This window comes from Sinohyriopsis cumingii, chromosome 2, assembly GCF_028554795.1.
Source record: "Sinohyriopsis cumingii isolate HCF-2022 chromosome 2, ASM2855479v2, whole genome shotgun sequence".
Classification (NCBI taxonomy): Eukaryota; Metazoa; Mollusca; class Bivalvia; order Unionida; family Unionidae; genus Sinohyriopsis; species Sinohyriopsis cumingii.
Genome location: NC_142962.1, coordinates 24,028,857 through 24,049,844, shown reverse-complemented (window position 1 = coordinate 24,049,844; position 20,988 = coordinate 24,028,857). Strand labels below are relative to the sequence as shown.

Sequence of the window (20,988 nt, the reverse complement as noted above, 5' to 3'; positions counted from 1 at the left end):
ACGACTGGCATCATTTTTATTTAGAACCAACCAGACATCATGAGAAGGCTTTTAGTTAAAGACCCTTTCTGATTTGACCATCCATTCATGAGGAGTAACAATAATATTATCTTCAATCTTCTTAGCAATATTGAATGTCCAAGCAGCTCCACTGACATTTTGGACCAGCTAGATCAAGATAAATGTGTGAAAAGTTTTAAGGCAATTCTCCGAGTAGTTTAGGAGAAGTAGCAACAACAAATTTGTGCTAATGGACAGATGGACATCGGATGACAGACAGAGAAAAGACCATCCCATAAGCTCTTCTGGTCTAAATCGTGACCTGACCAGTAGAAAAAGTTAAGCAAGCATGTTGCAGAATGCATCATCTTAGCACTGTAATTATTCATCTAGAGTATAAAGAAAAACCACCGAGGGGTTTAAGAAATATAAGCAAATGTACAAACTTTGATCAAAATCTTGACATCAAGGTCATAGGGTTGGGAAAGCATGTTGCAGGATGAGTCGCCTTTGCTTCATAATGATTTGTGTCAAATATGATTAGACTTACTCATGGAATTTTGGACATATAAGCAAACCTTAATTCAAGTTTTTTATGATTAACATCTTGACCATAAGGTAACAGAGGCAAGTAAATATGTCACTAATTTGTTTAAATGTGTAATGCTTCATATGAGTATGATGTGACAGAAAATTAAGGAATATAGGAAATATATGCAAATAAAAAGCTTTAACCAAAACTTTAAAACTGTTGACCCCACTGCTTCTATTAGCAGAAGAGTGACTACCATGTCTTACTTCTAACAATGTTGAAATAAATGGAAGAAAAACAACCTTATAATATATATATATATATAAAAGCACTCAAAAGAATTTGACCAAAATTTGATGGACAGCATACTGGTTTTTTAAAATTTATACATTTATACAAATGATAACAACTTATCTTCCATCTGCAATTTATATATTAGTATAATATAGCATTGATAGTGTTTACTTTTGGCTTTTCTGTTTTCATTCTACAGAGCCAAAGTTATCATCCCGACCACCACACTACCCTCCGCTTGACAAATATAAACATTACACAGGTGACATAGGTGACAAAGAAATATGACTGATTTTGTAGATATGCATCTCTTACCTCCCTCCAAATGACCTAAAACTATGAGATTTAATTTGATAAAGACTGAAGGAAAAAAAAAGAATTTAAAAATGTCTGGTTATCATCAGATGAAAATTAAATTGGAATATAAATTCTGGATTTCTGAGCAATATATTCTAATACAAAAAAATAAATAAAAAAAATAAAAAATAATTCCGGGCACATAAATCTACTGGTTAAAATTTAGTTTTTATCAGCAATGCAACAGCATAAAAAGTTAAAACCTTTCCTATACTCCGTAATATTGCCCGAGTTCTCAAAACATAAGGAAAATTGTCTTGCAATGTTGAATACATTATTAACAGTGCTTTCTCTAGATATTGCTCTTTAAAAGTAGGGCCAAACCTATATTTTCTCTGGCTGGTTTGTGTCAAATGGAAATATTCTGCTTGGTATGTCATACACAAGAACCTTACAATAAAACATACGCTGTGCTTCACATAAATTTACATCTCTTACATAAAAACATTTATTAGTTTAAAATATCATCCCACACTCACTGGAAGCACACATTATTTTTCACAAGAAATTCTGTAGTTCATTACAGTGTACTACACAAGAATGGTGTACATTTCACCTTGTATCCTGTGAGATGTGCATGAAAAATGCATGCAATAATAAGCTACCTCATGTAGCAGTCTGTATATACCTCCTCTTTTGACTGGCATCATGGAACATGACTGAATGGGGGAGAAACTCTCCTGGAACCATCTGAATGGAAATTACTCCTTTCCTCCATTGACAAAAATGTTGATATGATGACACTGGGGCTGTTGATAAGTTATCTGGATCCATTAACACCAACTCATTTGAAATATAAATTAATCACAGAGACTCAGTTGACACGTAATGTATGAGATTCCATAGGTGCTGCTGAATCATATAATGTGTCCGTGTCCTGTGTGGGTTCACCTTGTAACTGACATGAATTGTTCAGCGTCCCTGCGCCACAATCACAGAAAAACCTATCATGACGGATAAATTCTACCTCATGGTCTGCATGGCATGTCTTAATACAGTTTATACATATAGCGTTTCTCTCTGTTGTGTTGCATGTGCGACATCTGTAATATAAGGTAAGTTATTTAAGCAGTTTACTAATACCGACAAGAATCCTCAAGTTAATTAAATTTAATTCTGACGTCTTTTATCTGAAATATGGTAAAAATTTCATCTGATGTGTTTTGCAGCAATGTGTTTCACATACACAACCATTTTTTAGATATTAAACAATAAACCAAGATTTAAATTTGACAATAAACAGTACATATTATATTCAAGTATTAACTCAGTATTTGGTACCTAAATAATGTTCAATGGGCAAGTCAATACATTTAAAACTAAGTAACTGAAAAGTATTTGGCATACTTGATCAGAAGAATTACTGATAATTAACAATCTCTGTTATAAAACCTAATTTTATTTCATTCGCTTCAGGAACAACTAGCAATGTGTTCAGGGAACACAGATGCCCCACCACAGTGCCTGAAATGACCTAATCACAAAATACAACCAAGGTGTGATGGACATATGGACAATGATAATAATATGCTTCTACCACAGTGACATAGAAAAATCAGGCTACCAAGATGTTACATACCTGTAAAAGTCATGCATTGGAAAACTAGTATAACTGGAAATTTTATACAAACACTGGCCAGAGTTGACTGCTCGTTCCACCATATTATGATTCCCATATATTTGGTTGTCTTAAAAGAAAAAAAAGAAATAGTCTGCCAATCTAGATTTCTGTCACATGTCCTAATTTTTCCCCAAATTCATTTAAATATGTAATCAATGATATATATAAAGAACAAAAGACCCATAAAGCATCTGATGCTCAACTGGCTGAAAAGAATTTCATGAAATTCAATACAAGACCATTTCTTCCTCGTTGATATGACAATTCCATTTCAGAGGATTAAGGATAACATTTTCTTTTCTAGATGGATGATATGGTGGCCATATTGGAAAGCAGACTAGAACTATTCCTATTCAGTACCAACAAAATAAGGAATCTTCTGGAGAACAATTTCAATATTACCAGTCATCTAGAAGTAGTGATAACAAGAATTTCAAGATGGCCACTGTGGCAGCCATACTGGTCATCAGATCAGCACCATTTACATTTAGGATCAACTAGGCATCATAAGAAGTCTTTTAGTGAAAATTGCCTTGGTAATATGACCATCCATCAGGAGAGTAGTGACAACAAGATTTTCAAAATGGCCAGTTCTTTTTGGCACCATTTTCATGAAGAACCAAGTAGTCATCAAAAACAATCTTCTGAAACAAAACGCCATATCAATAACATAATTTTCAAGATGGCCACCATGGTAGCCATACTAGAAATCAGATCAGCACCATTTTCACTCTGAACAAACTAAACATCATAAGCAGTCTTCTGAGGAAAACTTCATATCAGTATGGCTTTCTGTTTGGGATCAGTAGTGATAAAAGGTTTTCAAGATACTGATGTCTCAGATTCCCCTTTTTCATTTAGGACTAAATAGACCATGGGATGACTTTGCATGTATAAGTTTCATGGTAATCCTCCAAGTAGTTTAGGAGGAGTAGAGATAACTGGTGCTAACAGTTGGACGGATGATGGACAACAGACCATCCCATAAGCTTCTGGTCTAAGACCAGTTGAGCTAAAAATACAGCAGTGCAGATTCAAAAGTGAAGACTGTAAAAAATTTAGATTAAACAAAGAGGGATAAGAAACATTTACAATAAAAAAAATAATATATATATATATATATATATATATATATATATATATATATATATATATATATATATATATATATATAATAAGTAAGCATTGAAAAGTTTGTATATGTGACTAGCAGTGATATATAAAGATTAAACTAGGACAACATTCAATCCTTTATTTTGCAGACATATCAGAAAACAAAATTCATGTACTTATCAAAGCAGCATATCTTTTTTAATGTATGTATTGACAATTAATTTCTGCAATACCATATCAGTATTTTTATTAGATAAAAACAAAGGAGCCCTCATCCTTGCCATCCCCATTTCACCAAGATGTAAACTGTGTGATTTTCTTTGTTGCTGTTGTTGACATGCTCTAGCCTCGTATTATTGAAATTTTTGGAGCAAGAAAATCAAGGTCAAACTCAAAGACCCTTAACTAGGACAGTCTAGATCTTTAATTAGAAAACATCTATAACCATAGGACTTCTCAAAATGTGGGGACTTTGGAAGAGTATTGTTAACAGCACATTATATACCCCCAGTGTGTTTATAAGTTCTTAAAGTAGAGACCAGACCCTGGAAATAATTGATCAATGGTTCTCAATGACCTCAATCTTTGGTCAAGGTTTGCAGTCTTCCATAAAATTTATTAGACTTATCATGATTAGGTCTGCAGACCTTTACATCAAAGAATATACAGATTTCTCTACCTAAAGTGCAAGTCAACCACAAAGTTTGGTCAAGGAACTTGTAATAAAACAAAAGTTATTCTGCAAAACCCATATTTTGTTTTAACCACAATGACCTTGAATTTTGACCTACTGACCACCAAAAGTTATCTTCCATATCTTAAGTGCAAGCACTCCACAAACTTTGGTCAAGGTAAAAGCCTATAACTAAAGTTATTATGCTGAACCAGTTTTCTTCTTTTTGGTTACAGCAACCTTCAACCATTTGACCCGGAATCGATAGGGTTTCTTTATCACCATAACTGCAAGCTATCCACAAAGTCTGGTAACTGCCCATGGTGAAGAAGTGCAGTTATTGTGCAGAACCACTTGTCTTCTTTCATTAACAGTGACCATTACCTTTGATTTTTTTAAAGCCTAAAATCAATAAGATTCTTCCTTACAGCAAGTGTAAGCCATCCACAAAGTCTGGTAACTGCAGATGGTGGAGAACACAAGTTATTGTGCAGAAACCATTTTTCTTTTTTCATTACAGTGACCAATACCTTTAACCTCTTAATGCTAAAAAATCAGCTAAGTTCTTCCTTGCTGTAGATGCAAGCCATTCACAAAGATTTTTGATGGTAAACATCTAATTTATTGTACGGAAACCATTTTCCTTTTTTCAGTGGGAGTGTTCTTGATTTTTGGCTTTTTGACCCTAACTCTGATATAGTTCTTCATTACCCACAAGTGCAAGCCATCTACAATGTTCGGTCTTGGTCTGTAATGTAGAACAGTTATCTGCAGATTCTTTTTACTCTCACAAATTTAAATTCATTCACTGTAGGTTTTCAACAAGGTTACCAAATGGCCACTGTCATTAACCTAAATATTCACACATTAAAAAATAATTACTTTTCTCTCTGTCCAGATGATTTGTGTTCTAATGGGAATTGTCAATTTTCCAGTTATTTTGTCCAGAAAATGAATATCTTTATTGTCAGGAAAGTAGACCAATTCACCTAGCAAGTTCAATGCTGGTTCAAGTGGTTCAGGTAAAAAAGGTTGGATTATGTGCTTGCTTGCTAATAAAGAACACTTTCATGACAATGTTTCAGTGTTTTCTCTAAGAGTAAAGAAGTTAGGTTGCATTTCCGGCATTTGTTGATAGTTTGGAAAACCACGTAAGCCTGTTCAATGTGTACGCACAATGTCACTGGTAACAAGTGTGAACTGGCCCAAAAAGATATAATATGCAAACTTTAATTTCTGTACACTCCGGGCATGTTTACAACACATACCGGATAACATAGCTAAAATGTTTCAGTAAAGTATTAGCAAAATTAACTGATTAAAGCCCAACAAGTCTCAATCATTAGTAGTAACTTGTCTATAAACAGGGGCCATATTAATACTAACATGTACATAGTGCTGATAGGAGCCAGTTCTAATAGATACTATTTCATAATGTCAAGATCTTCTTTGACAACAAAATGTATCAGTAAAAAGGCATTTAGATCTATCCATATTATACTGCCTCTGAAAATCTTACAGATAACCTGTATTGTCCTTCAAAAAAGCCAGAAGTGACCTCAACACTACAACTCCAATTATGGCAATGACTGCCCCAAATATGCAAATAAGCTATACCACTTAGGATGGTTCTGGAACTAAATTTTAAAACAATTATTTGTCATCATACTCAAGGTAAAAGGACCAAACTGACTACATTCAAAATACCCAAATTGACTACATTCAAAATACCCAAACTAACTACATTCAAAATGCCCAAACTGGCTACATTTAAAATACCCAAACTGACTACATTCAAAATCAGGTCATTAGAGGAAATTGCCAGTGAATAAATATGTGATGTTAAGAACTTGTGAAGCTTGTTTGTTGGATGTGAAAACCACTTCAATGCCAAGTTTAGCTTACTGGAAAAGGGAAAAGAAAGAATAACAACCCTGAACACTATATCACACAAGCAACTGCACCTTACTGAGAACGTGAATTGCCTACATCCAGTCAATGGTACATAATACTGAATAATCGCAAGTTGTGACAGTTGTCTACTGACAAGACCTAATGTTAATCCATGCAATAATATGGTTAATGGTTTCATGCCTACATCCAGTCAATGGTATATAATACTGAATAATCGCAAGTTGTGACAGTTGTCTACTGACAAGATCTAATGTTAATCCATGCAATAATATGGTTAACGGTTTCATGCTATCATTTATTCCAGGGGTCATAAACTCAAATCACCCTGAGGGCTGCATTGGGGGGCATTTTCAATGGTCTAAGGGCCGTACCACCTTTGTTGTCTTTCATGACACCTTGTGATGCCAATTAATTTGCAGGCAATAGGATATGGCTTGGCATGCTGCATGCAGCCCACATGTTTGAGACTGATCTATTCTAACACCTGTTTTTGAGAACTGGCATAACATTACTTAGTTTATGTTCCAACCTAAATATTTTAATTTTTTTGTTTGCTTTAAAACAAGAGACACATTTGGTTTTAAGTAATTTTGTATACTCTTACTATTGAAAATTATTAAAAATTTTGAAATATGGAATACAGAAAATTGGAGGGACTGGACATTTAGGTTAACAACACCATGTTCTTTCTTGTGCATATATATATACAGAATGAAATATTAATTACTGTTAAATTATTTGGCTGAAGAATTTCAAGCTATTAACCAAATATGCTAAACCATATGTCATGATATATTTATTTCAGTTCAGTTAGGATTTGCATTTCTAAAACAAAATACTTATATTTAAACAACTGCAACATAAAATTTGGTATGACTATCTGAAACTGTTTTAAACTGATATAATAGAATTTTAAAAAGAAATTTAAAAGAACATTCACATTGTTTTATGTACCTTTTAATACTGGGTTCACTCCACTGGCTAGACACAATCCACCAAACTTGTTGTTGAAGATCTTGTTTCCATCCAAATTGGCTGTGGCATTATTGGTGATTTCTACTCCTGCTGCCAGGCCATCAAATATACGATTTCGGCGCAGTGTGGGATGGCTTTGTGTGCTTATTAATACACCAGCTTGAGCATTTCGGAAAATGTCATTTTCTTCCAAAATTCCTGCAAATCAAACACATTTGTTTCAAAAATGTAAATTTGTATAGTCAATTGCATTTCTCCAAGAATATTTAACTATCAAATTATTAACATTAGGAAATAAATTCTGTTTCCTTTTGAATCCAGTCCTCCAATAAAGATGAGTGAGTGTGATTTGGATTTTAACATAGCTTTAAAAATTGTTCAGTCATATCGCTATGATGTCTATAGTGAGGCAGTTTATAGTGATGTCTAGCACCGAGGCATCAAGCCACAGATATATAACATGATGTCCCACCAGTCACATTATCCTGACACCAGGCTGACCAGTTCTAACACTAACCTCTTATTTCTGAGTGCCTAGCGAGGCAGCTGTTAGTACCATTTTTAAAGTCTTTTGTATGACTCAGCTAGGGTTCGAACCTGTGACCTCCCGCATCCAAGGTGGACGCTCTAACCACTAGGCCACCAGAGCAGTCCAAAAAAGATGAAAATATTGTCTTTCACATCCATATATCACATAATATCAGGTGGGGAAGAAACTCAGATTCCTGTCCCTAATCACTGCAGATTAGTGTAGACACCATTCAATGACAATTGTCTTGTCCCTCCTTGACAAACTGTCTGCCAAAATATTTTTTTCTCCAGGATTGTGTTACTCAGTGAAAGCCCGTGTGAGGTTGCCCAGTGAAAAAGGTTCTAAACCTCCATGAAAAGAGGTAGTGTGTCTCCTTACCACCTCAGGTACACTATCACTGCATTGGTGATGGAGACCACCATGCAGTGACTTATTTTGTCTACTCTTATGGACATTAGCACTGCATTCATTGCTTAATTGTTGAGGGATAATTTTCATGGGACCACAAAACCTTACCAGTTAGCCGTTCCAGCTTCAGCTGAAAACCCCACCTGGAATCTGATGTCTCTGTGAACACACTGCAATGGCGTTCTGGGCCATGTATCAGAAAAATGTTCTGACTTGACCAACATATAAATGATTGTGGAAATCTGGTCCCAAGGAAATCTTATCTGTCAGAAGATCCATGTGGGTCCCAGCTTTCTAGAAAGAGAAACTGGAAGGGGCTGCAAATGCAGTCTGCTTAAAGGAACATGAACTGCAGTCAAGTCAAGGTTCCCAGAAGGCATAGATTTATACGAGGTTTATTTATATCATATTATGTGTGTTAATTTTAATGATTATAGATTGAAAGGGTCATTTAGTAAATAACATGTTAAATAGCTAATTTTGTACATTGTGGATTTGGTCTTAGTGATGAGGTCATGATTTTAATAAAAACATAACTTGAAGATAGTGGGATGTGCTTTTAAAGAAAGTAAACATTGATGAGATCAGCCGAGGTCATGGGATACCCCCACCCCAGGAAAATTTAGCTGACCTAATTCCAGACTGGCTTGCAGCTAAAGTGCTAGACCTTGTTGAAAAAGTGTTTTCAAAATGATTAGTTGAGCCTAATTCTGCTTTACATTGTGCATCTCAGTTTTAATATAAGGGATGATTTACTGAGAACGAGTTATTCTTAGCATAAGTATCAGTCTAAGAGACAAATAGTTGTGTTTAATTCAGCTGAAAGGATTTAATTAATTTATTTAAATTACCATTTTTAATTACAAATTGCTCGGACTTTACTATTTATTAGCAGTTTTGGAAGTAATGTGAATTCATTTAAAGACATTTTGGATTAATCAATGTGATACATCAAGACTATTGGCACATCAACACAAATGGCTGAACTTCATTGAAACTCATATGGAATAATCGATACTTTTGGACTTGTGATAGAACTTTTATGACTATTAGGATTTCATTCACCATACTTTAAGTTATTTTTTTGAAATTTTGACTTTCTATTTTAGGGAAATAAATTATATTTTGAATTTTACAATGCTTGTTTGTTTTCGCTCTTTTCTGTTACTTAGGTTAAGACCATGAGTCCTAAAGGAGCCCACAATGAGGTCTGGGCTCTGCACCCTCCAACAGGACTAGGGTTCTGTCTATGGTTCTGTGGGACATGGAATAAATCAGTGTATGTGAGGAAATTCATCCCCATGTATAAAAAATCCTGGACTTGAACCAGTTTGATTGTTCTAGGTTGTTTAAAAGGCTCTGTCTGACCACTTCTGACCAACAATGAGTCAGGTCTTGTATGAGGAACTCTAACCAGCTACTGTTCATCAAACAACTGTCAAAATACAGTCCTGCCAGACCCAACAAGAACTTCTCAGTAAGGCAGTAGATTTTTTCCCATAAATTAAGACCAGTTTTCAGTATCATGTACTGCTACTGTACAGCTGAAAAACAGGCATGTAAAAGCACAGAAGTGTGATTCAAGACAGGTGCAATGACAGTAAATATTGTGTTAAATTAAAAGTTTGTAAAGAATACTTGGACCTTAATTACCTGCAGTACAGTTCATTAACTGCAGTTCCAAAATCTACAGAGCCCAATGGCTTCTTGCTATATCTTAAGTTGATGTAAACCTTTAAAAAATTATTTAAATTTCACATGGGCCGTGGCAAAGGCAATCACCTTTTCTATCATGACACACTCTCAAATACACATATGCTGTCCAAAAAACATAGTTGTTGCCCTTTCTGCTTTTTTGCCCAAGAACCCAAATATTTCTTTTTATTCTTCTGCAATGACCATCAAAACTTTATAAGAGGTTTATTGTTCAGTTTTGTCCCAAAAATGTATTGTTTGTTGGAAGCCATGTTTAGAAAGTAAGCAATAGCAATAACAAAAAAAACCATGCATTTAAAGCATCTGAATTATTACTATAATGTTAGTGTGCTGTCCCAACCAAGTTAACTGAATATAATATAAAACCCAGATCTGAATCAAACACAGACAAACCAGTATCCGGATTTTACCGCAAACAATCATACTTTTGTAGTTTGTGCTTTATTCCACAAGTCCATATTTTAAGGGTCATTTCCATAAGACTTATGATAAAATCATAAGGACTAGCAGGTCAGAAAATACTAGAGAATAGAGATCCTCAGTTAACCAAAGGTGGACAGCTGCTACTTCCATGAAGTTGGCAAAAGCTCTGGTTGTAGAAGCTAGGCCAAACAGCTGAGTGTGAAATCGGAAGACCTCCCTGAGCAAGTACAACTGGAGGAGCTTCATCTGAGGAGGAAAGATAGGAATGTGAAAGAACGCATCCTGCTGGTTGATAGAGACAGCCCAGCTGCTGTGCCTCATGTTGTTGGTAACCAAGTCTCTGGTGTCCAGCTTGCATGGACCCTCCTGCAAAAATCTTTTTTAGGTGGAAAGGTTAATGAGTCAAAACTTCACACCTTTTTTGAGGAACAAGAAAATCCATAAGTAGAACACTTGAAAATGGTTGTTGAACACCCTCTCTACTGCACCCTTCTGCAGAAGATTGTATACTTCTTACTTTAAGTGCACCAGAATCAAATGTGAGAACCACATGGGCCTCCTTACAAGTGGAGCAAGTTTCCAGAACTGAAGCCACTATCCTCCGTTTATGATAAAAGAGGACCCACCAATCAACTGTTGTGCTTTCCCAAACCTCTGGAAGGAGGGTTACTGTGTGCTTAAAGGAATAGAAGGAAGAGGAACACATTGCAGGAGAGGGAGCAAGTCCCTACAACTGCCCCCTTCCATTTAGAACAGTGGGTAAGGCCTGCAAAATTCGTCCCATGGATTTTCCAATGCACATTTCTATAGCCTGACTGCTGAGAGGGAGGTCTAAACTGGGTTTGCTTTTTGGATGGAGGCTTCATTGCTTTGAAGAATGCTATCAATGGCCCCTGGTGGTGGTCTGGAGTGCAGATGCGAGAGACTGGTGCTGTTGGTCCTTCAGGTCCTGGAAGCCACAGAGGACTGAGTCTTCCAAAGAGGATCTCTGCTTCCAGGGAAACAGTCTGCAGGAGATTCTAACTACACTCAAGCAAAACTTTGGAAGTGTCCAAAAAAAAAAGCATCCCTGCAGAAGTGGAGAAGATGATCTAACAATGTCATGGACATGAACTGGCCATTGCCTCCAGTAAGTGCTGAAGCACAGCTGGCTACAAAGAATTCTCCTTCAGCAGATCAAGGCAGAAGCCAAGAAAAAAAAAAAACCCTCAGATGAGATGCTATGGTCACTTGTTACTTGGTGTTAAGCTCTAAGGTCTCCAGTGTTGTGACAAGCCACCATTGAAAAACCCACTTGAGACACTTTGGCATATAAGGCATGAGGTGTTAGGGGTTAGGTAGGAGTGTGAACCTTATAACTAGCTGCTGAGGACAAAGGTCTTAATATAGAGAGGACTCATCACCCCTTACACTGCCAAGCAAACTCCCGACAGCGACTATACCTCTGATAAAGTTATCTGACCATGGCCAAGTGGGTGAGCAACAGGAGATTTGGGTGGGACGAGATAATTTTAGTGTCCTCTGAGCATGAAGCTTGGGATATAAATGGCAGAGGGGAGGATCTTCATAAAAGGGAAGGATAAATCACTTCCCTGAATAGGATGACCTTGCATTTCATAGGGACTGAATGGGAAGATAGGATGTGGGGAGGAGAGGAAATGATATCAATTCGAGACCCTTCAATAGTATTGTGTCCGTATGCTGACTTTCAGACACTAGTGCAATTCAATCCAGCAGCTGTTGCTACCATATTGGATATCAGATTGGCACCATTTTTATTTAAGACCAGACAGACATCATAAGAAGTCTTTTAGTGAATATCCAATGTTGATATGATCATCTTGCAGGAGCATCATCATCTTTAAAGGTCATATTTCTCATTCAGTATTAACTTGACCAGGAATCGGCAACTTTTAGAACTGGCGTTCCAAGTCCATTCAGTTGTAGACAGCTGCATGTCAAGCCTTATTCATCCCTTTTATTTAATTATTTTTTTTAGTTCATACAACACAAATTTACACTTTGTAACGCATGCCTTTCCAAAGAGTCTGGCATGCCATCATTGGCACATGTGCCATAGATTGCCAACACCTGAACTAGACCATGGGATGAATGTGTCTGTGTAAAGTTTCAGAGCAATCCTCCAAGTAGCTTTGGAAGATTAGTGATAATAGACAATAGATGAAAGACTATCTCATAAGCTCCTTTTTGTCTGGTCTTCTAGCAGAACTAAAAATTATCCAACATTTTCATGATATTAACCTGTCAAGTTTGATTAAAACCAAGTCAAATATACAGTGTCTCAGCTGAAAAGGAACTTAGCCAAACATAAGCATAGATCATGCTCATAATAAAATGCATTCTACTCTTCAGAGATAAGATGATGGTCAAATTTGCCGCTGATGTGGATATACTGGTTGTCGCCTTGGTACCATGTTCTTGTATGATCAGCAAGACATCAAGTCTTCTGGTGAAACTCCATGTTGATATGCCTTTCCATTTCAAAGAGGTAACGATAACCAGATTTTCAAGATGGCTGTCATGGTGGCCATATTTTTATATCCGATTGACACCATCTCTATTTGGTACAAACTACACATCATTAGAAATTTTCAAGTTGGCCAATGTGATAGGCATATTGAATTTCTGAATGGTATCATTAGGTCCAAACAGGAATGAGAAGTTGTTTAGTAAGAACCCCATATTGATACAACCTTCCATATATAAGTAGTAGTGATTAATATTTTCAAGATGGCCACAGTGGTGGCTATATTGGACACAAGATTAGAACCGTTTTCATTTATGACAAACTAGACACCATAAGAAGTCTTTCAGTGACCAATTAAGACCAAGTATGTGCAACTTCCTCCTGGGTGTGGGCCAGATGAGCGATTATTAAAGTCATACCTTATAATATAAACAGGTTGATAAAGCAGGTCGCAGGTCCTAGTCTGCACGTGTATGAACTTGACATTGGGATGAATATGTGTGTGTAATGTTTCATGGCCCTCCTCAAAGTCGTTTAGGAATAATAACAATTGATAACTTATGCTATTACTTGACAAACAGATGAAAGACCATTGCACAAGCTATTCTGGTCTATGACCAACAGCTAAAATGATACTAGCAACAACAAATAACTTGTATTATCATGTTGTCAATTAAAAATTAACTGTTGTTGGGTGAAATTCTATGATACAGTTCTCTGAAAGAAAAAATGATCATAATAAATAATTAGTGTGAGCAGAAACAAGTTGATCATGATAGGAGAACACTAGCACTAAAGCAGAAATGGACCTAGAACCCAAAATGACACGTTTTCTGGAACATTTAATAATTAGTTGTTGTTGTTGTGAGGTATAACACCATTTTCGGTACAAGATAGGCTATACATGGCGGCCAGTATTATTGGTGGAGGAAGAACCTGGGAAAACCCTGGAAAGAACCACCGACCCACGAGAGGCTACCGGCAAGCTTTCTCACATACCCACACTGGCTGAAACCGAGACTCAAACCGGCGCAGACAGAGGTGAGATGGCAGTGATCCGTAACGGAGAGCACTTTAGACCACTCGGGGCCCCATTTACTAATTAGATGTATCAATGTTTTTCATCACAACTTGTATCTCCATTTATTGTTTTTATATTAATTCCACAATTATATGGCTGCCACATTACAATTGTGGAACAATGTCCAGTAAGACCCATTAGAATTTCATAACCTTTGGAACCATTAATGTCATAAGTGATGACAAGGTCTGAGACAAAGTCAACAAACTTATACAAACCTAAATGCAATGAAACATAAAAAAAGAAGTTACCAATGACTTTAAATAACCTTAGTGATCAATACTATACTGACTTTCCAGATGGATGAAAAGAATAAATGACAGCTTCTGATAGATAAAAGCAGTCCACCGAGTTTCTGCTTTGCACAGATATTGCAACAACATGCAGTACTTGGATGGTTGAATTATTTTAAAAAATATATAAAGTAACCCTATGACTTGTACAATGTATTTTGACTCGAACAGGACCCTTTGCAGTCAACAGCACAATAAAACAAATGTGAAAGTAAGGTCCCTGGGTTTAAAATATTTGCTGCAATAATTTTATTCTTATTCTTTTCACTGGATTTTTAGTTGTACATTTTGTTTCTTAACCTTTTTTGCAAAATCCACATCAAGTTACCTTTTCCTCCATTGAATATACAAATTCCTCCATCTCTTCCATCATGAATTTTGTTATGCCTAAGTACAGGATTGCTGTCTGTTTTAATCCACACACCAGCCATGGCATTGTCAAATATCTCATTATTTTCTATCATGCCTAGTCCACCATTATATACTAAAATTCCACCATTCTGTCCTCCCCAGATTTTATTCTTGCGAATCAGAGGATTACTTCCAGTTCTGAAAGTGAATGAATCAAATACTGATGATCACTGCATTTTCACTAGTATAAAATATGAAATAAGTCGGCAATAGAACAAATATGTCCAATTTCTATTAATAAGCAATATGCAATAAGTCAGCAATATAACTAATATGTCCAATTTCTATTCAGAGCAATATGCAATAAGTCAGCAATAAAACTAACATGTCCAATTTCTGTTAATGAGCAACAAGCAATAAGTCAGCAATAGAACTAATATGTCTAATTTCTGTTAATGAGCAACATGCAATAAGTCAGCAATATAACTAATATGTCCAATTTCTATTCAGAGCAATATGCAATAAGTCAGCAATAGAACTAATATGTCCAATTTCTGTTAATAAGCATCATGCAATAAGTCAGCAATAGAACTAATATGTCCAATTTCTGCTAATGAGCAACATGCATTAAGTCAGCAATAGAACTAACATGTCCAATTTCTATTAATGAGCAAAGATTATATAGATCTTAAGTACTGATAAGGAATTAATTGTTCTCACTGAGTTATGTTAAATAAATATCACAGTCTTTCAATACAAATGTCTCACTTAATAGATAATATAATCATGCCAAATAGGCATAATAAGTAGAAAACAAATACAATTCCATTGAATGCTATGTTTCACCTGCTATATTGGAAACTTGGAAAGTTGCCTGAGCATATAAACCTAAGTCACTGTGACCTACATTTGCCACAGTGAGTAGAACCTTCCATGATGAACATACCTGGTTAAGTTCCAAGACTGCATAAAAGTGACAGAGAATCATAAACTGTAACAAGAGTCCCTTGAAGGGGTTGACTACTGGGTAAAAAGAATTTCCTGGAATTCAAGATAAGACCATTTCTTTCTTTTAACTGTCAAGTGATGAAACCATCGATGATATTCTTCAGCAATAACAAGCTTTTCAAATAACATATAGTGGTACACATACTGACTGTGATCTTTGCACCATGTTTATGTAGGAAAAAGTAGACATAAAATCTTTCAGTGAAACCCTCAGATCATAATAATCATCCATAGTGGGAGTAGAGACAAAAATGGAGTAGAGACAAAAAAAGTTTTTAAACAGTTATCATTGCAGCCATTGTATGCACAACTGGAACCATTTTCATTTAGGAATAAACTGGTATCGTAAAAAATCTATTGCTGAAAACCACATGTTGATAATAGCCATCCATATGAAAATGAGTAGAGATAATATTTTATAGCTGCCAACCCCCAAATACAAAAATACTGACTTCTTGTGACAAAAATACTGATTTTCAGGAACAAATACTGATTTTTAAAATTGTAATGCATATGTAACTATTTACAATATATACAACCATCAGTAAAGTAGGACAGTGCTTTACATAATTATTTAATGTCAAAGATGCATGTGTTGTACCATGTTCCATTCGGGTGCCCATTCAGAACATGCAAGAGTGCAACACACTTAGACACAGGCTTTTTATAGTAGCCTTTTCTACACATTTTTTTCCTATCATTATCAATCTGAATGTATCAACTTTCATTGATGATCTCAATTCTGTGTGATTTTCTTATTGAACTGTTTTCGTTCAAGCATATAAGTAATCCTTTGCGATTTTACTGTCTGGAAAGCGTGTGCGAAAGAAATCGCCAACAACACTAGTAACTGAAAGAGGAAGGTTAATTTCCAAAAGAAATTTAATAAACCGATAATTTTGATCAAATTACATCAAGGTTCTCTCTGGTATTTATATACGTCGTAAGTTCAGGCTGAGTTGTGTATGATGAAGCAGCAAGCTGATGTTTATTAGCTTTTTCATGCTCTTTATTTCATAGGCGCCCAATAGTGAAATCACATCACACAATTTGCAAAACATAGAGTTTTCTCTCACTAAATGGTTTCACAAATCTAAACAAGATGGCACAATTGTCCTTCTAGTTCTGTTTTCTTGTCTTTCCTGGAGAAAATTATGAATATTCTGCTTTCCTATTCAACATGATTAGAAGCTGAATATTACGAAGATGAGATACAGGCATTGTAGCATCGATTTCGAATGAACCAATCATATTGTAGAACTGTATTCCTATAATTCCTATATACATGTGATACATTTCTATCAGAATGGAACCGAGTGCCCGTTTGAAACTGAAAATTGCAAGGAATTTTTAAAATATTTTTTTTAAAAATAAAAAACATTTTTCTGCCCAAAAACTGTACACCCATATTCAGGTCCAAAATACGGGACAAATATGGAAAAAAAGGGACAATTGACAGCTATGATATTTTCAAGATGGCTGCTGGACAGCCAAACTGGAACCATTTGCAACTTAAGAGCAACTAGACATCATAAAAGGTCTTCTGGTGAAAACCACATGTCAATATGTATTTCTGTTCCAAGTCAAGTTGTGATAAGACTTTAAGATGGCCATGTCAGATTGGTACCATTATATATTTAGCACCATCCTGATGTCATAAAAAGTCTTTTAGGGATAACCTAATGTTGTTACAACCATCTATTCAGAACGAGAAGCAATAACAAGATTTTCAAGATGGCCAGTGTGGCTGCCATATTGGAAGTCAGATCAGCACCATTTCATTTAGAACCAACTAAACATCATTAGAAGTATTTTACTGAAAACCGCATGCTGATGTGACCATCCATTCCTGGTGGCCACACTGAATGACAGATCTGTACTATTTTTATTCAGGACCACTACACATCATAAGAAGTTTAATGAAAATCTCAGGTTGATATGACAATCCATTCAGGATGAGTAGCCACTACAGATTTTCAAGATGGGTGGATGTCAGATCAGCACCATTTCATGCAGGATGAACTAGACACCATAAGAAGTCTTAAAGTGAAAACCACATCTTGATATGACTATCCATTCTGGGGGAGTAGAGATATCAAGATTTTCAAGATGGCTACTGTTGTTGTTGTGGGGTTTAACGCCATTTTTCAGCACACAATAGGCTATACATGGTGGCCAGTGTCAATGGTGGAGGAAGAACCCAGGAAAACCCCCGGAAAGAACCAACGACCCATGAGAAGCTACTGGCAGGCCTTCTCACATACCTACACTGGCCAAATCTCAAGATGGCTACTGATGCCTATGCCAATAACAATAGTGATACTGCAAGGAATTAGTTTAAAATGGGGAGCCCCCCCCCCGCCCAGCTATAAAAGAAAAAAAGTGGAGTGGGTGTCAGGAAAGTTACTAGGTGGAATAAATCTTGCCCATAACACCTGAACATGTTTCTTCTTCCCTTCAATGCTCTGTTGAACAGAAATATTGATATGACCCACCCTGTAGCTGTTTTAACATTATTCTGTTGACATATCTGAAGTTAATCTGATTACAGTGTGAATGTTAATTTCATGAAATCTGTATTTTGGAGTGGCATCTACATGGTTAGCTTTTCTAACTTTATCAAGCCTAGAACCTCTAAACTTTGACTGTAATTCTTTCTTGTTTCTTTGGTAGTACATCACATGCAGTCCAAGAATAAGCAGATTCTGATCCTGAGAAACTTTAATTGTTTCTGTTCAATCTGAGGTCTCCAGAGATAATGTGTCCTAAGCATTATCAATGTATACTGATCCAAGTCATAGGTCTCAGCAATGGAAACTTGAAAGCAATCCCTTATCACACTTACAACCAACTATTGTCTTAAGCACACCTGAATGGATTTCTAGACATGAGTGCAAAAGATGCATTAAAAAAGGCTGCCAGATTTGCAAAAACACTTGGTTGTTGTTGTTGTAGGGTTTAACGCCATTTTTCAGCACAAGATAGGCTATACATGGCGGCCAGTATTAATGGTGGAGGAAGAACCCGGGAAAACCCCGGAAAGAACCACCAACCCACGAGAAGCTACTGGCAAGCTTTCTCACATACCCACATTGGCTGAATCTGAGACTCGAACCCACGCAGACAGAGGTGAGATGGCAGTGATCTGTAACGGAGAGCGCTTTAGACCACTCGGCCACTCGGGGCCCCGCAAAAACACTTGGATGATCAAGACTAAAGCAGACAACCTTATACTGAGCAAAACACGGCCAGACTTTGTTTAGGTTTTTCACACATCAACATCATATATTTTTTTTGGAGGAAGTTCAGGTTTTATTGCATTAGTTCTTGTGCATAGTTAATTCAAATCACATGAGAGACTGTCAGTTTTATGTGATGATCCCTTTTGTGTGGTATACCATCAAAAAACTGATATCTCTGAGTCTCCTATCCTTTAAAGGTGAGACAAAACCTAGAGTAACTTCATATTAATCTTTGTATTAAATATGATGAAGATTCATCAATTTTGTTTTCTTCTAGTTATTAAGAGGAAGAAAAAAGCAGTATGCACAAAGCATATAGACAAGGGCCTATTTTATTTTCTCATCTGTGTAAGGCACTGTGCATAATCAACACATCAGGATGTGTATGGCACTATGCATAATGAATACATCAGGTAGTCACTGTGCATAATGAACATATCAGGATGTGTATGGTACTGTGCATAATGAATACATCAGGTAGTCACTGTGCATAATGAACACACCAGGATGTGTATGGTACTGTGCATAATGAATACATAAGGTAGTCACTGTGCATAATGAACACACCAGGATGTGTTTGGCACTGTGCATAATGAACACATCTGGATGTGTATGGCTCTGTGCATAATGAACACATCAGGATGTGTATGGCTCTGTGCATAATGAACACATCAGGATGTGTATGGCACTGTGCATAATGAACACATCAGGATGTGTATGGCACTGTGCATAATGAACACATCAGGATGTGTATGGCACTGTGCATAATGAACACATCAGGATGTGTTTGGCACTGTGCATAATGAACACATCTGGATGTGTATGGCTCTGTGCATAATGAACACATCAGGATGTGTATGGCTCTGTGCATAATGAACACATCAGGATGTGTATGGCTCTGTGCATAATGAACACACCAGGATGTGTTTGGCACTGTGCATAATGAACACATCTGGATGTGTATGGCTCTGTGCATAATGAACACACCAGGATGTGTTTGGCACTGTGCATAATGAACACATCTGGATGTGTATGGCTCTGTGCATAATGAACACATCAGGATGTGTATGGCACTGTGCATAATGAACACATCAGGATGTGTATGACACTATGCATAATGAACACATCAGGATGTGTATGGCACTGTGCATAATGAACACATCAGGATGTGTATGGCACTGTGCATAATGAGCATATCAGGTTGGCACTGTGCATAATGAACATATCAGGATGTGAATGGCACTGTGCATAATGGATATATCAGATAGTCACTGAGCATAATGAACACATCAGGTTGTCACTGTGAACAATGAATACATCAGGATGTGTACCGCACTATGTATAATGAACATGTCAGATTTCACTCTGCTTAATGATGATGACATCAAGTTGTGATTGGTACTGTGCATAAAGAACAGATCAGATTGTGTATGGTAATGTACATAGTGAATAGATCAGGTTGTGTGTAGCACTGCATTATAAGCAGATCAAGCTGTGCATGGCACTGTGCATAATGAACAGAGGAGGCTGTCACTGCATAATGAACAGATCAGGTTGTCTATGGTACTGTGCATAATGAACACATCAGGTTGTCTGTGTATAATGAATACAACAGGTTGTGTATGACACTGTGCATGATAAATACATCAGGATGTGTATGGCACTGTGCATAAAGAACACATCAGGTTGTCTGTGTATAATGAATACAACAGGTTGTGTATGACACTGTGCATGAGGCTGTCTATGGCACTGTGCATAATGAACACATCAGGTTGTCTGTGTATAATGAATACAACAGGTTGTGTATGGCACTGTGCATGATAAATACATCAGGCTGTGTATGGGACTGTGCATAATGAACATGTCAAACTGCAAAACTATCTGATTTTATCAAGTCAAATAAATTAATTAGCAAATAATGTAATGATTCAAATATTCATGTTCCAATTACTGATGAGGTAAATTCT

The 20,988-nt window shown here is 36.4% G+C and overlaps 1 protein-coding gene across 2 annotated transcripts in view; it reads right to left on the bottom strand.

Annotated features, from left to right (window-relative positions):
- Positions 1 to 846: 846 nt before the first annotated feature.
- The window catches only part of LOC149804477 (F-box only protein 11-like), a 71,730-nt gene continuing 51,588 nt past the window's right edge, over positions 847 to 20,988 (bottom strand). Inside the window, exons 16-19 of one of the 2 annotated variants that reach the window (XM_089940691.1) lie at positions 14,749 to 14,969; positions 7,459 to 7,677; positions 2,763 to 2,871; positions 847 to 2,226 (exon numbers count right to left, since the gene is read on the bottom strand). In XM_089940691.1, coding sequence (XP_089796817.1) covers positions 1,998 to 2,226; positions 2,763 to 2,871; positions 7,459 to 7,677; positions 14,749 to 14,969 — 778 coding nt within the window. In that variant the 3' untranslated portion in view covers positions 847 to 1,997. The remainder of the gene's footprint in view (positions 2,227 to 2,762; positions 2,872 to 7,458; positions 7,678 to 14,748; positions 14,970 to 20,988) is intronic. The other variant, XM_089940692.1, reaches the window with a different exon arrangement.